General features: G+C 35.2%; 2 protein-coding genes across 2 annotated transcripts in view; one reads left to right on the forward strand and one right to left on the reverse strand.

The window, feature by feature from the left end:
* The first annotated feature begins 69 nt into the window (after window positions 1-69).
* On the forward strand, window positions 70-10,870 carry LOC137399410 (vesicle transport through interaction with t-SNAREs homolog 1B-like). Its single transcript, XM_068085508.1, has 7 exons — window positions 70-257; window positions 1,962-2,020; window positions 7,965-8,108; window positions 8,267-8,393; window positions 8,758-8,804; window positions 9,144-9,205; window positions 10,155-10,870. The coding sequence occupies exons 1-7, from the start codon at window positions 158-160 to the stop codon at window positions 10,249-10,251; spliced, it is 636 nt and encodes a 211-aa protein (XP_067941609.1). The 5' UTR covers window positions 70-157; the 3' UTR covers window positions 10,252-10,870.
* Window positions 10,871-11,023: 153 nt separating this feature from the next.
* LOC137399409 (glutathione synthetase-like) overlaps window positions 11,024-14,952 on the reverse strand; it is a 33,175-nt gene continuing 29,246 nt past the window's right edge. The window contains exons 10-12 of the mRNA XM_068085507.1: window positions 14,151-14,214; window positions 13,631-13,832; window positions 11,024-11,562 (exon numbers count right to left, since the gene is read on the reverse strand). Of these exons, the coding sequence (XP_067941608.1) occupies window positions 11,376-11,562; window positions 13,631-13,832; window positions 14,151-14,214 (453 nt within the window). The 3' untranslated portion in view covers window positions 11,024-11,375. The remainder of the gene's footprint in view (window positions 11,563-13,630; window positions 13,833-14,150; window positions 14,215-14,952) is intronic.

The following is a 14,952-nucleotide window of genomic DNA, read 5'->3' on the forward strand; positions in this document are numbered from 1 at the left end:
CCTGACCTTCAACCATTCACCGCCTGTTCAATATTCGGCGACAGAACCTAAAGAGTAATAGATCTTTACCTCTAAATAACAAAGGATTGCGGAAAAGTGCAAGTTTTATCCTCACATAACTCTTTGTGTCTATTTAACTGATAATCTTTACAGCACAATGATGGGGGATGCTTTTGAAACGTTGGAAGAAGATTTTAAAGAGTTATGTGATCTTATGAGGAGAAAAATTGATGGAAGACTTATAAATGCTCAAGGAGGTACAGTAGTTACTCCATTTTCAATTGAAAGCGAGTTATGGTTCTTTATGTACATGACCGCAACTATTCTTTTTTTTTCTATAACTCATGTTTTGTGTTTTGATTAACGTTTTTGTTCATAAAAATTATTTTTACCTTTTATGTGATTAATGTTGTTTTGTGTTGCTGTAATAGTTTTCTTAGATTTTTCCTACCCTCAGTAGGTATCATACCTGCCGACTTTCACGCATTGGGCGTGAGACTCACGCAATCACTCCAAAGAAAAAAAAGGAAAATGCGCGAGAAATCCGTGATATTTTGCCCCAATTTCCACAATTTTATATATACTATCATTGATACATCAATTGCCCCAAAACCAAATCTCACGCATTGCTCCACTCATGGGTTGGCAGGCCTGCTCAGTATAGGCTGCTCTACAACATTATATAGCGTAATTTATACAAGAAAGTGAACAGACAAGGACTTAAACAAAAAATGAAATTGAAACAATCGTTCAAATTGAAGTATAGTTGTTTCACACTAACAATGTACATACTAAGGCTGACCAAAAATTCTTTGAAATTGTTACAAAACTGTTGCAATTATAACCAGCCATTGAGAAAAAGTTTTAGCCCTAATTACCCAACACTAAAATTTACCTATTTATGCATGATTAATTTCAAAACAAATGTAGGCCAAATACTACAATAAAAGAATAACAAACAAATGCTACAATAAAGAAGAAAACCTACTTGACAACAATTATGTTGAGAAAAGTATAACATACCAGGCAACGGTTACAGAAGCAACAACCTAAGTCAATGAAAAATACTTTGGTTTATTTGAGACAGCGTTTAAAACAAGATTCAACAAACGAACATTCTTCAACATAGCCTGTAACCAATCAAAACTCAGTGAACAAGTATTTAGACTATAAACACACTCAAGTACAACGTAAAATATAAAATTCTGAAGAAATTTAAAGCTGACTTGGCTTTTTGCAGAAGACAATCTCAAGTACACAACATAGTGACCTACAAGGTTTTTGTGTTAGTGCGGACATCTGTGGTAGGCTGTTTGTTAACATGGTGAAGGGACGTTCTCTTTGAAAAGTGCATAAGCCTTCTTATTAATGTTCTCCACTCTTCCAGGTCTGTGCTAGTAAAAGTCTATTTTAGCTTATGTTTCTGGATTATAAAGCCAAGGTTGGGGCTTAGTTCAAATAAAAAACTCCATATCTTATTGCGATGTTTGAGTCTGCTATCAAGATTTTATATAGGCACAAAAACTTTGCTTCTTGCGTGTGGTTACCTTTATGGTTGTTTCATGACAATATCAATAGTTTCCTTCATATATTAATTGGTTTATGGACCTCGTGTAATATCTTTATAAAGCTTGTGTAACCACCTTATGGACTTCGCATAACATGTTTACGGACTTTGTGTAATCTCTATATGGACCTCATGTAACCTCTATATGGACCTCATGTAACTTCTATGGACCTTGTGTAACCTCTTTAAGGGCTTCGCATTACATGTTTATGGACCTTGTGTAACCTCTTCATAGACCTTGTGTAACCTCCTTATGGACTCTGTGTAACATACAATACATGTATGTATTTTGTTACTGGTTACAGAGCAACTGAGAGAATTCAGATAACTTCTCATCTCATATTATACCCACAAGATGCGCATTAGCTTTCAATATGGTGTATCTATATTTTAGAGGAACGAAAGAAACTTTGTAGGGAGTTGGAGAAATCTAGCTCAGATGCTCAAGCTGTGGTATGTCTCACCATTGTATTCCAGTTGTTCTAGCTCATCTCAACTTTTGACTATGACTATGCTTGCGATACTTCTGTTGGAAAGTTTGTAGACATGGATTATTTTTCGACTTTCATTTGCTTTTGTGGTGGAGTACTGTGTGACACACAACCAGTCCATACGAAGTGTATGTCACAGTTATCTCTTGTACAGTAGAAATCACATCCCCTTCAGAATAGATATAATAGTTATCATTTACAAAGTATATACAACAGGGATTCCCTACCAACTATTCACTACTTTTACAAAGGTTTCTGTAGAGCAAGACTATGTAACAACACAAATTGTAATTAAATTGTGTCGCTTTTATAAAAACATATAATATCAAATGCGAACTTTTTCAACATTGTTATGCTCTTCCAGCTAGCTACATATAATATTAGTTTAAATATGTTTTTCAAACTTTATAGTCGTAGTTTTATTTGGGTTTCACATTTTGAACATACCATACGAAGGTATGGTAAGTTATATTCGGTTTATTCGATTGTAGAACTATGTAGATATTTTAATACCATTCATTTAGTGAAAATAGAATTTTTACTAAATTTGTATAATTTTGCATTCCTTATTATAAAGTTTCATAGAGTGTGTGTGCGTATGTGTGAGTGTATTTTATTTCATCAACAAATAGAAATATAGCGTTAAGCAAAATAAAGATATAGTTATAATATTGATTAAATTAAACAGAATAAATGAAAGCTTAGTTCCTTCTCATTGAGGCATGATGAGGCCCACATGCGCAGTAGCACTGCAGCTAGTCGAGGCGCTGGGCCCACTAGAATTGGCACACTCAAACAGCAGGTCTGAATAGATCTAGGCTTAACAAATGGCTTTTAAAGGCTGACTTGCAACAAAATTCACGTTACAGTTATTTGGTATCAAAAGGTTCACCATGTCTTACTCTGTTGTGCTGTATGTGCCAAATATGTGGAAATGTGATCACAAGCTCTTAAAAGCTCAAAAACGAAAAGCCGTCGTAGATTGGAATCTATTTATTTTCCTGACGTAGTCATGATAGTTTGGTTATTGTTTTGTCCCGTGATGTTCTCATGTGAATTGAAAGGCCAATACTACAAAGCTCAATATAAAACTTATCATAGTACTAGTTTATGACAAACACTTCGAGTTTTACCGTAGACCCCATATCAAATATAGATGCTCGCTACTTTACAGTTTTGTGTCGGCCTGGTCTAATTGGCAAGTCGTAATTTGATCATGTGACCCAATACTTCGCAAATAATTTTTGCAGCACTTTTCGATTATCACAGGTGACCAACAGGCTCGTCATGATTATCAGACAATAATATGTACTCCTTCGAGGTAAGGTTAAAAAGCTAAATAAATTTTTACGGTAAGTTATAAGATATCACTGTTAAAAGTGACATCATTACAATGACGATAAAACAGACGCGTAAGAACAATAGACATGGTTTTATTGAATGCGTGAAGTATATTTGTGAAAATATTTCGACGAACAAGGTTGCATGAAAGTGTAAACAGAAACCATCTCTCACAAATTCATTACATTTGAGCCGTTTTGGAAAAAGAATCCAAACTACGGCTGTCTCGTGTGGCTGCAATTAACTGTTCGTTTTTTAGTTTTTAAGAGCTTGTAATCACATTCTCACACATTTTGCACCTACAACACAACAGAGTAAGACATGGTGGATCTTATGATACCAAATAACTGTAATGTGAATTTTGTTGCAAGTCAGCCTTTAACATTAATTCTAAAACTAGTAAATGCAGAGGTTTTGCGTAAGTCTATTGGAAGACTGTTCCATTGTGATGGTACTCTGTATTCGATTGTTTTTGACCTGATGCAGGATAAAATAATGGAAAAGGTAGATTGGTTTTTAAAAATCTGGTGTTATAGTGTGAATCTTTCTTTGTTTCGTCATCACTTGAATAAATTCTGAATGAGCTATCAAGAGAATTTGAAACTGGTAAAGTTTATTAACAGGCAACACGGACAGCTGAAAAAACAGGGACTGAGATAAAATCAGTGGTGGTTTATTGAATATTATGCGCATTAGACGTTTTTGTGATATTAGTATTTTTTTTAAATAACAAAGTGGAGCATTCCCCATGACTCCAGTCAGTAATTAATTTTAGAGTTGATAAACGCGTTGTATTATATATATGTTTCATAATACTTCTGGGTAAAAATTTAGAACATCTACTAATCAGACCTGACATAGCTCTTATCTGCTTATTTAGTTTACTTATGTCTGTATCCCATATCAGGAGACTTATTTAGCTTACTTATGTGTATCCCATATCAGGTGACTTATTTAGTTTACTTATGTCTGTATCCCATATCAGGTGACTTATTTAGTTTACTTATGTCTGTATCTCATATCAGGTGACTTATTTAGCTTACTTATGTGTGTATCCCATATCAGGTGACTTATTTAGTTTACTTATGTCTGTATCCCATATCAGGTGACTTATTTAGCTTACTTATGTGTGTATCCCATATCAGGTGACTTATTTAGCTTAGTTATGTCTGTATCCCATATCAGGTGACTTATTTAGTTTACTTATGTGTGTATCCCATATCAGGTGACTTATTTAGTTTACTTATGTCTGTATCCCATATCAGGTGACTTATTTAGTTTACTTATGTCTGTATCCCATATCAGGTGACTTATTTAGTTTACTTATGTCTGTATCCCATATCAGGTGACTTATTTAGTTTACTTATATGTGTATCCCATATCAGGTGACTTATTTAGTTTACTTATGTCTGTATCCCATATCAGGAGACTTATTTAGCTTACTTATGTGTGTATCCCATATCAGGTGACTTATTTAGTTTACTTATATGTGTATCCCATATCAGGTGACTTATTTAGTTTACTTATGTGTGTATCCCATATCAGGTGACTTATTTAGTTTACTTATGTGTGTATCCCATATCAGGTGACTTATTTAGTTTACTTATGTGTGTATCCCATATCAGGTGACTTATTTAGTTTACTTATGTGTGTATCCCATATCAGGTGACTTATTTAGCTTACTTATGTGTGTATCCCATATCAGGTGACTTATTTAGCTTACTCATGTCTGTATCCCATATCAGGTGACTTATTTAGCTTACTTATGTGTGTATCCCATATCAGGTGACTTATTTAGTTTACTTATGTGTGTATCCCATATCAGGTGACTTATTTAGTTTACTTATGTGTGTATCCCATATCAGGTGACTTATTTAGTTTACTTATGTCTGTATCCCATATCAGGTGACTTATTTAGCTTACTTATGTGTGTATCCCATATCAGGTGACTTATTTAGTTTACTTATATGTGTATCCCATATCAGGTGACTTATTTAGTTTACTTATATGTGTATCCCATATCAGGTGACTGTCCAAGTGAATTCCTAAGAATTTGATTGAAGATGTCTCCCTTAACTCCAAATCAAATAATTTAATTGATTTTTCCCTAATTGAATTTTCTTATGATGATTTCTCATTACAATGTACATTGTTTTGTCCATGTTTAGAGTTAATTTATTTGTATTACACCATTGTTCAATTTTTTGAGGTTTATTGATAACTATATATCAATACCATTATTCAAATTGTTAGACCCAAAAAATAAATTTGTATCGTCAGCTTATAGAATAGGTTTTAAATGATTAGTAGATGACACAAGATTATTAATATATATTAAGAATATATTAATAATCTTATGCTACTAAGCATTAAAACAAATCTATCTAGTTTGGAAGTTACATAGGTTTAAACATTTTCTAACCCATTGACAAAACTACATAGCCCGATTTTCATTAATATAGTACAGACCATTTTATGGTATATATATATATGTTTACGGTATATGCATACCAATATATATACATGTATATCTATATATTTCTCAATGTTTTCTGTCTTCTGTCGTCGTATGTATATCTGTCCGCATTCCGGCTATAGATCTTAAAATAAAGAATCCGTACAGAAGAAGATTTGATCTCAGACCCACCCGTTCGCAAGTCCCACACCGCAACCATTAGGCCAACGAGGTTGAATTGCTAGGTTGTCGATATAAGTCATTATATGAGCGCAAATGCCCAACGGCTTTGCGTACGATGCAGGGTCATAGCATAACATCGCGAGAAGCTGTTGGCTCACATTATTAAGCGTACTCAAATTTTCCATTGGCGATGTGCCAGGCTAATAGCAAGCAACTCTCATTACTACTCATTGCTTATAAGACAAAACATTTTTCTCATGATATGTAGTTTGAAAGTTAGAATGGTAAATGTTATATGTTAAATACAAATCAATTTTCTGTCCAAAGACGTCTTTATTACAGCTAGTCTATATAGTTCAGATATCTGTCTGTCTAGTTATAGAGCTTTATTAAAATCGTTTTTGCTGGATTTCAACTCACGAAGATTGCAACCGCAAGTTTGTAAACCAATCATCTAACCACAAGTCTACGAAGTTATTTTAATTCCATCGCTCCCACTATATACTGTATACCCTTCTTCCGATTGCAATTGCTAAATGACGTATTAATTGATACGTAGCGTCCATTGGTTACGAAAATATAAAATTATAAAATATATAAAAAATATATATAAAATATATATTATACTGTTAGAAAATATTTTTCGCCTAACTCTATGAAACAATGCTCTTTCGTGCTCGTCATACGAGGGCAAATTTGTTTTCTGCCATATCATATCAACAAAGATTTCTCTCAAAATTGAAATTTGGCGATTGTTGTAGTGATTACGACGAAATAACACAAAACCATATGCTATTCGCTGAAATACCTCCCACAACGCTGGAAAGAAATATACGTTGCTCGCTATCTTAGCTCAGCGTTATTCGTTATGGTAAATACAGATTCGCAAACAAATAGGCGATAAAATTTTAGTTACAAGTTTGAAGTTTAACAAAATACATACTAAAACTTCTTTCAAGTTTGTGTTTAGTAAACTAAATTCATTTAAGTTAGATTTAGCGCTTATGTTACACATCTGTCTCGAAGGTAAGAACTCTCCACGCAGTACATTGTAATGTCACATTATCTTGCAGGAGGTCTTTACCAGGAGGTGTTTGCATTAGAAGATTGCTATGGGTTTCTATACCACTCTATATGATATTTTCGCCTCATGATGTCAGCACGGAAATGAATTAAAATTATATTATTGTATACCAAATAATTTTTCATTGTAATCCTAGCAAAACAGACTATAGTTAGCCATTGCTTACTAATGATTTCACATTTAAACACCTTTACATTTTTATTTTTCTTCCTAATTTATTTCAACAAAACATTTCCTTCATGATATGAAATTTAAAAGTTATAGTTGTTTGAAAACCCTTGTTATATCTTTTTCTTAATTTATTGGAACTGCACAAAAAACGTGCTTTTCTCATAATATTAACTTTGAAAGTCAGAATGGTAGCTGTTGTATATGTTAAATAAAAATACATTTTCTGTCCAAAATTTTTTTTACCTAGGCACGCCGGTCATTCAACTAGTATATATATATATCTATATATATATCTATATATATATATATATAATATATATATATATCAATACCATTCATATATGGATATAGATTTATGCCATTCTTATTGTAATATACCTTACTAAATGAATGGTATTAAAATATCTACATAGTTCTGTAAGAGAATAAACCGAACATAACTTACCATACCTTCCCATGGTATGGTAAGTTCAAGATATGACACCCAAATAAAACTACAACTATAAAGTTTGAAAAATATATTTAACCTAATAATGTATATGTATACTTCATACATATATATATGCATTTGAATGATTTGCATATATATACATGTAATTGTCTTATACCGGGAACCACGCTATGAATTCTTTCTTTGCAAGTTATTTAGCCTTCAGTTCTTTTCTTTACAAGCTCACATCTCTTGAGGCGGAACTACAGAGAGCCCCAGCCTATGAGCGATCAACAATGAGAAATAAACTAACTGCCCATAAGAGGTCTTTGGAGAGTATTAATAGCCGAATCCAGCAAGTCACCCACGGCTCAAGTGACCTTGATGTAAGTTCAAATTATCTGTAGATGCTGTCTGCTTCCTCGACAGTTATCTGTATTGCGATATCATGGCACACTCAGATATTTACAGCGAGGTTAATATAGGATTTCATGGCGAACGTATCATAAAACGATTTTCTCAGTGACAATGTTCTCTTCTGAAGGACATGGAGGCAGCTCATAGAGCAAAACTAATGCAAGGTACTCGATCACTTCAGAGGGCATCAGAGAGCGTGCACAGGTCTCGGCAGATAGCAAGTGAGACAGATGAGATTGGAGTCAACATCATAGGTAAACATTTGCAAAATGTAGCTAAACTAGTGCATGTCAATAAATAGCAAATATGTCTTACATAGATTATTTGTGATACATTGAGGTTGATAAGGGATGCTTCAATCTCAGGATGGTATTTTTTTAACATTTTTGTGATAATGTGCCCCACGATTATCTTAACAGTTTTCAGATAAATCAAATGTTTCGGTTTTAATCTGTTTGGCAGCCTGATTCTGACTTTTTCCTGATAAAATGTTCGCTTTATTATTAGAATTGGTTCGGAGCAATGCTGTTAGTCCATCCATGAACAACGTTTTGTAACTGCTGTTATGTACTTGGTTGCTTTGAGAATTACATGTGAAGTGCTTGACATATATTGCAGGCGAGCTCGACAGACAGGGTGAAGTGCTTGAAGGAACACGTGATAGAGTGAGTCACTTCCTTTTAACTCCGCTAATTTCCGATACTTAATGTCTTGCTGAACCATTGTTTATAGAATGCCTGTAATCCCTATTTGTTAGTTCGGCACAAATGCTGTCAATTGTTTGTACACCAACTATCATATAACATGAGCATATTAATTTAGCATCGTCATTCGAGCTTACTGTAGTTTTTAAAGCGGTCGTAGTGATAAAGGATTTCTATGCGTACAATATTTAATCTGGATGATGCCTTGTGCGTTGGCAGCTGGCAATCTCTTACACAAAAATTCTTGTGATTACAAGATTACACTGTTTCAAGTAGATGATAGTTTGATGCTTGTTGTAGTTGTATGAAACGCAAGGTGCTCTCGACAAAAGTAGAAACATTCTCAGAGGAATGGCTGTCAGGTAAGAGCAACCCTAAGGTTATGCATGATACAGTTTTTAGTGTTATGCTTTCACCGCACTGAGCTGTAAGATTTCATCGGGACTTTAAAAGAGTCATTTTTAGCATAAAGGTGTAGCGACCGCTTAATTTAATAATTAAGTTCGAGTAAGGAAAGCCCCTTTTAACCCTACCCTCTCTACTCTCCACCCATCCTCTCCTCTCTACCCTCCACACCCCCTTTCTAGCCTCCATCCCGCTCTATCCTTTTCCCTTTTGTCCTCCACACTCCTACCGCTTACCTCCCACTCCCTACCTTCATCCTCTCTACCTTCACCCCCTCTCTACCCTTCACCCCTCTCTACCCTCCACCCCTCTCTACCCTCCACCCCTCTCTACCCTCCACCCCCCTCTACCCTCCACCCCCCCTACCCTCCACCCCCCCTCTACCCTCCACCCCCTCTACCCTCCACCCCCTCCCCTTGTCTATAAATAGCAAATCTGTTTTACATAAATTATTTGTAACATACTTTGATGTGATACATTGAGGTTAATAAGAAGTGCTTCAATCTCATGATATTTTTTAATATTTCTTCGATAACAGGCACTATGATTTTATTTTAAATTTTCGGATAAAATCAAATGTTTCATTTTTAATCTGTTTTGCAGCCTGATTCTGACTTTTGTGATAAAATGTTCGCTTTATTATTAGAATTGGTTCAGAGCATTACTGTTAGTCAATCCATGAACAACGCTTTGTAAATGCTGTTATGTACTTCGTTGTACACATTATTACACATACCTTATTATACCTTGCTGTTATTTTTTTTAATATTTATTTATGTACTCATTATTTTTCATGAGATGACTCATTCTGAATGTGCTGATAACAACACAGATGTTTCGTCTTACCCAAGCCATGAGTTCATTAACTAATTAGTGTAACTCTTCTAATGATTTCCTATCTTGTAGGGTCTTCACCAACAAGATCATCATGGTTGTCATCATAATCGTTGAATTAGCCATACTCGCCGGTGTAGTCTATTTAAGGTTCTTTAGACCAAAATGATTAGACTGTGAAATGATTGGCCTTCCAAAATATTAGACACTATTTTATATACTCTCCTCGGCACAGATGTCCCTTTTATTTATGCATGTGCTGCTAGTTTTACATATCTACCACTTGGAAGTTGCTTCCACCGTGTATCCCCACTAACCAGCCAAATGTTAATCTATAATTTGACACTGAGCATAAAGATTTTTAACTGTCTATGTCCTAATTTGTAATTCTCCATTTTTATTCGCAATGGATTTTCAATTACATCAAAAAACAGGTTATTTTCTAAGAGGTAATGGAATGACATTTTCAGATGGTTTATTGATTAATGGAATGTTTGTATCTGTTATATTCACATCGGTTGTTTCACGTTTTAAGATAGTGAAGCTTTGGACCTGTTGTATTCTTGCTGATTTTTAAGCAATATTCAGTCAGATACCTGTAGCAACCCGTGATTTAATTATTCCCATAAACGTTCTCCATACTGTTTGTCTATTTCACTCAAGTAGTCAAGCGAATGGTTAACGTAACGATATAATGTCACCATTATTTATTCATATATATTTTAATGATGGATTAAACATTCCACATATCAGCGTTTGTATCCGAATACAATTAGCTATGAGATCCAGTTACTAGTCGCGTTTCATCATCGAGGAATCTAGCCACTCACGCGGATGATTCTGTAGGCATTGCACTAACGGTATGACCACCGTATTACAAAAGCATGGCTCATTTATTTAAATACTAAAAGGATTGAGCAGTATATTATGACGGATTGGATTACACAAAGAGAGCGAATTTACATGTATAAGGAAGAGCTGCGACTCTAACGCGATAAGTATTACTCAAACATTGCACTATGTTTTACATAGACACTGATACCTGCTACACCTAGTACATATAATATATAAGATGAGTCATTGCAAACACCATGAGCGAGCATTTCATTTTTATACACCTGGTACAAAACCAAGAGGGAACACTTACAGTATGCATAATCAGGTGTAGATAACTCCATTTGCATAGACTTAGTAAGTTATGTTATTAGAACTAGTGAGAAGTCATTAAGTGTTCTCCGTGACCATATAACATCAGCATTATGAGAAAGAACAGTCAAGTGAGAGAAAAAATTCCTACGAGCAACAATTGTCATCGCATGGACGAGTGTTGGCTAGCTCATCTAACATATCCTTATCGTCTTGGAGCGATGGAGTGTCGATGGCTGATATGCCCGCATAATAGCCTCCTTCGTTCGCGTTGGATGATTTAGTACGCAGAAGGTAGCCGCTCGCTGCGTTTCTCTCCACTGATGAGGCAGAACTATTAAAACAATTTAGAAAACAAAGATAGAAATCTGCCAGAAAAGAATACAAAATAAAACCATTTATTGTCTTGTATCTCACACTTCCATGGTAAAATAACCCTGCAGGGCATCTAACACCGTCTAATCCGTTCGTTACACAATGCCAAGCAAATGAGTGCAAGTGTGAGGAACTTGAAAACATGTTATGCTATACAGTACAGGCTACATAGTAATAGCACATGCTACGAAGCAATAGCATACAGTTAATAGCACAAGCTACAAGGTGATAACATATGCTATATAGCAACAACACACACTACAGAGCAATAACAAGTTTAAATACATGTACTATTGAACAAGTCAATACCAAACAGGTTTCATATCATGAAAAACCTTTGTATTCAAATGTTACCTTTGTAACATTATTTGTTACTGTTATGCGATTTGAGGAATAAATTACTTTAGTACAATTCTATGACAACAATTATCTTGAATGCCAGCCTGTTCCAACAACATGCATGTAGAATATATAGCCTACACACTATACAAGCGAATGACAGGACACTGCGGGCCACCCCGGCGAAGCTCCCAACTGAAATGCATCTAACAGTGGCCGAGACAAATGGGTAGGACAAACGTCATATAGTTTTCATCTCCAGAGAATACCCGCATACTAAAAACTCAGTGGATTAAAGGGGTCATGATGTATCCTGTAGTTGTACATTTTGAATAAGGACGTTAGACATCAACACCTGACAACAGAATGTGTACATCTGATGCTAACATTGTGGTGGCTCTTGTAGACAGGTTGAATATATTATTACTATTATAGTAAGCTAAGGATGGTTGAGCTAAACCACTGGTTAGACCTACTGCTGAATCAATTGAAAGGGAGTGTAATGTCGCTGGAAAGCGAGCTGGAGCTGAGGTTTTTAAGTAGTTAATGCATCACCTGCTATTCACCTACTTGAGACCTATATTTTATACCCAACATACAATTACAACATACAAGAAATGTGAAATGTGAGCAAAATGTTCCCTTGAAATACGAGATAAAATTGAGATACGAGACAATTCTCAATGTGCCTGCTAGGTGGCCAAGTATGCAAGAGGACGCTTTCAAGGACAGCATTGCTCAGACTTTCTCTTGTCGAATCAGTTGAAAAGTGTTTTTAAAAAGGCGGCTAAAAATGATAGCGAAAGCGAGGTAGAAAGCCCAAGCAGGAAGGAGATAATTAAAAACGAAAACAAAATTGGAATTAAGATTAGTTTAAGATTGAAATTTGTTTATAAGACTGTGTTTAGTAAGCTAAATTAGTAAAAGTTGAATTTAAAGTATTTATGTTCTTAAGTCTCTCTTACAGGCCGTTAGCCACTACCGTCTGTCTCGAAGGTAAGAACTCCATACAGTACTGTACATAATAATGTTACATTTTATTGCAGAACATAACCACTAGATGGGTATTTGTTACTTTATGAGTGTAGGTAGTAAATTAGAACAATGAAAACATATTTTTCTATCGTAATATCCTGTTTTTTAGGTGTTTTCAGTATGGCAACGTATTAATTTGTATTTAGCTATTTCGTATAGCAAATATTGCTTTGAGATATGAGAGAATCGACATACGAGCTCAGTGCTGGAACGCATTAAACTTGTATGTCAAGGTACGACTGTATCACCATGTTATGGGCTCTGTGTGACATATAGAACAGTGTTGGACCTATTATATCACACGTATAGACCATGTCAATTTCTCTCTCTATATATATTCATCAAACGATCATAAATGTCGCTGAATGAACATACTCAAGTTTAAGCCATGAAATATCCCAACATTGACCATGTGGTGGCCATCATGGCCTTTCTCTTATTAGCTAACATGGTAGAATGTTTTCAGCGCATTCTATTGGCTAAGCATTTATCCATCATATTTATATGACACCTGCTAGAGTCGTCTTTTCTTAGTTTGAGATTCATTGGGAAACACTAACCTACAAAATGATTACCCTTTGTATGAATAATAAATTTACCCTTGGATACTTGCCACTAGATGATAGGCAAGCCAAGTGTAGCGTGTAACTCACCCTATAATTACGCCGTACATGCCCAGCTCGGATACAGTCAGAATGCAGCTACATGTAGCCTTAGCACCATCAAACGCAACCCTGCAGTTGTACTGAGACTCAGGGAATACTCTCTCCATCAAAATGTAAGCTTCCTCCTCTTGGGTAGCAGCTATTTCTTTCAATTTTGGTAAAATCTCCTGTCCATAGTAGTTGTGTCCACCTGTAAAGGAAGAGCGTTTCGACTATCTCAGTACAGTATCCATGAAAAAGTCATGAAATGCATACATTGGCTTACTAAGGATAAATGCATACATTGGCTTACTAAGGATTCAAGCCCCAGAGCTTATCACTGCATGTTATGCTTGTGCGCAGTTCTAGGCTAGAATTTGCTAATTTTAAAGCCAGTAATGTCACATGCATATGCCTGCTTTGTAAAAGGGCTGTAACAGTCTAAGACAGAAGTAATCGGCATACTGAATTAAGCCACATATAACATTCAACTGAGTCAAGTGCAATAATAGCGAGACTCGTAACTCACCACCCTCTCTGTTAGGCTTTAGAACATAGTCTTCAGGCTTTTCTGTTACCTTCTCAATAGCCTCCTAGAATAACATAATGATACAAGGAGTTAGGGAAGGCAAATATGAGGAGCCTTATAAGTCTTAAGATAAGAATATCTATCAAGTATAACAATAGTAATTATCAAACAGTCATGTAGGTTACATTTGGGTGTTTTGAATTACCAATTTTTGCTAATAGAAAGGAGCTTCTATAGATAATCTTATTGCCTTCAAATGCTATAACACAAGAAAAATTAAAAAATTTTTTTTCACAAATTGTACTTATTTGAGAAAATGCAAAATCGTACTCCAAGTCCGCCTATCCTGAACAACAAAAGTGACGAAAAAGTTAACAAATACTGTAGTACTATAAATACATATGCATTTATTAGGTCTTGGACATAATACCATGTCTATGACTTGATAAGTTCCTAGAAAGATAAAAATAACAAATAAACTAACTTTCTAACCTAAACCGACAGACGAAAGAACAATTGGGTGATTGATGAGCAGTCCGTCTGCTTGTCAATGTGAACTATTAGGCTGTGACAAGAACCAATGTACACAGTGCGCATCTTATCCTCACATGAGATGCTGAGGGAGGGGGGAGAGAAGGGGAAGAGGGAGGGACGGAGAGAGGGAAGGAAAGTGAGTGAGAGGGAGAGAGTGAAAAAGAGAGGTATTCCCTGACTGGCATTTGCACTAAAATCCACTAGTTGTCTCACCAAAAGGTAAACACCATTGCTTCATAATTTACAGAACACATGTGCTGCCAAATTA

The sequence above is a fragment of the Watersipora subatra genome, chromosome 7 (assembly GCF_963576615.1).
Source record: "Watersipora subatra chromosome 7, tzWatSuba1.1, whole genome shotgun sequence".
NCBI classification, from domain to species: Eukaryota; Metazoa; Bryozoa; class Gymnolaemata; order Cheilostomatida; family Watersiporidae; genus Watersipora; species Watersipora subatra.

Excerpts from the sequence above, each read along its gene's own strand:
- LOC137399410 (XM_068085508.1), top strand. The coding sequence starts at position 158 with ATGATGGGGGATGCTTTTGAAACGTTGGAAGAAGATTTTAAAGAGTTA. Across the intron at positions 8,394-8,757 it reads GATTGGAGTCAACATCATAG|GCGAGCTCGACAGACAGGGT; the intron begins GTAAACATTTGC and ends CATATATTGCAG. Across the intron at positions 9,206-10,154 it reads CTCAGAGGAATGGCTGTCAG|GGTCTTCACCAACAAGATCA; the intron begins GTAAGAGCAACC and ends CCTATCTTGTAG.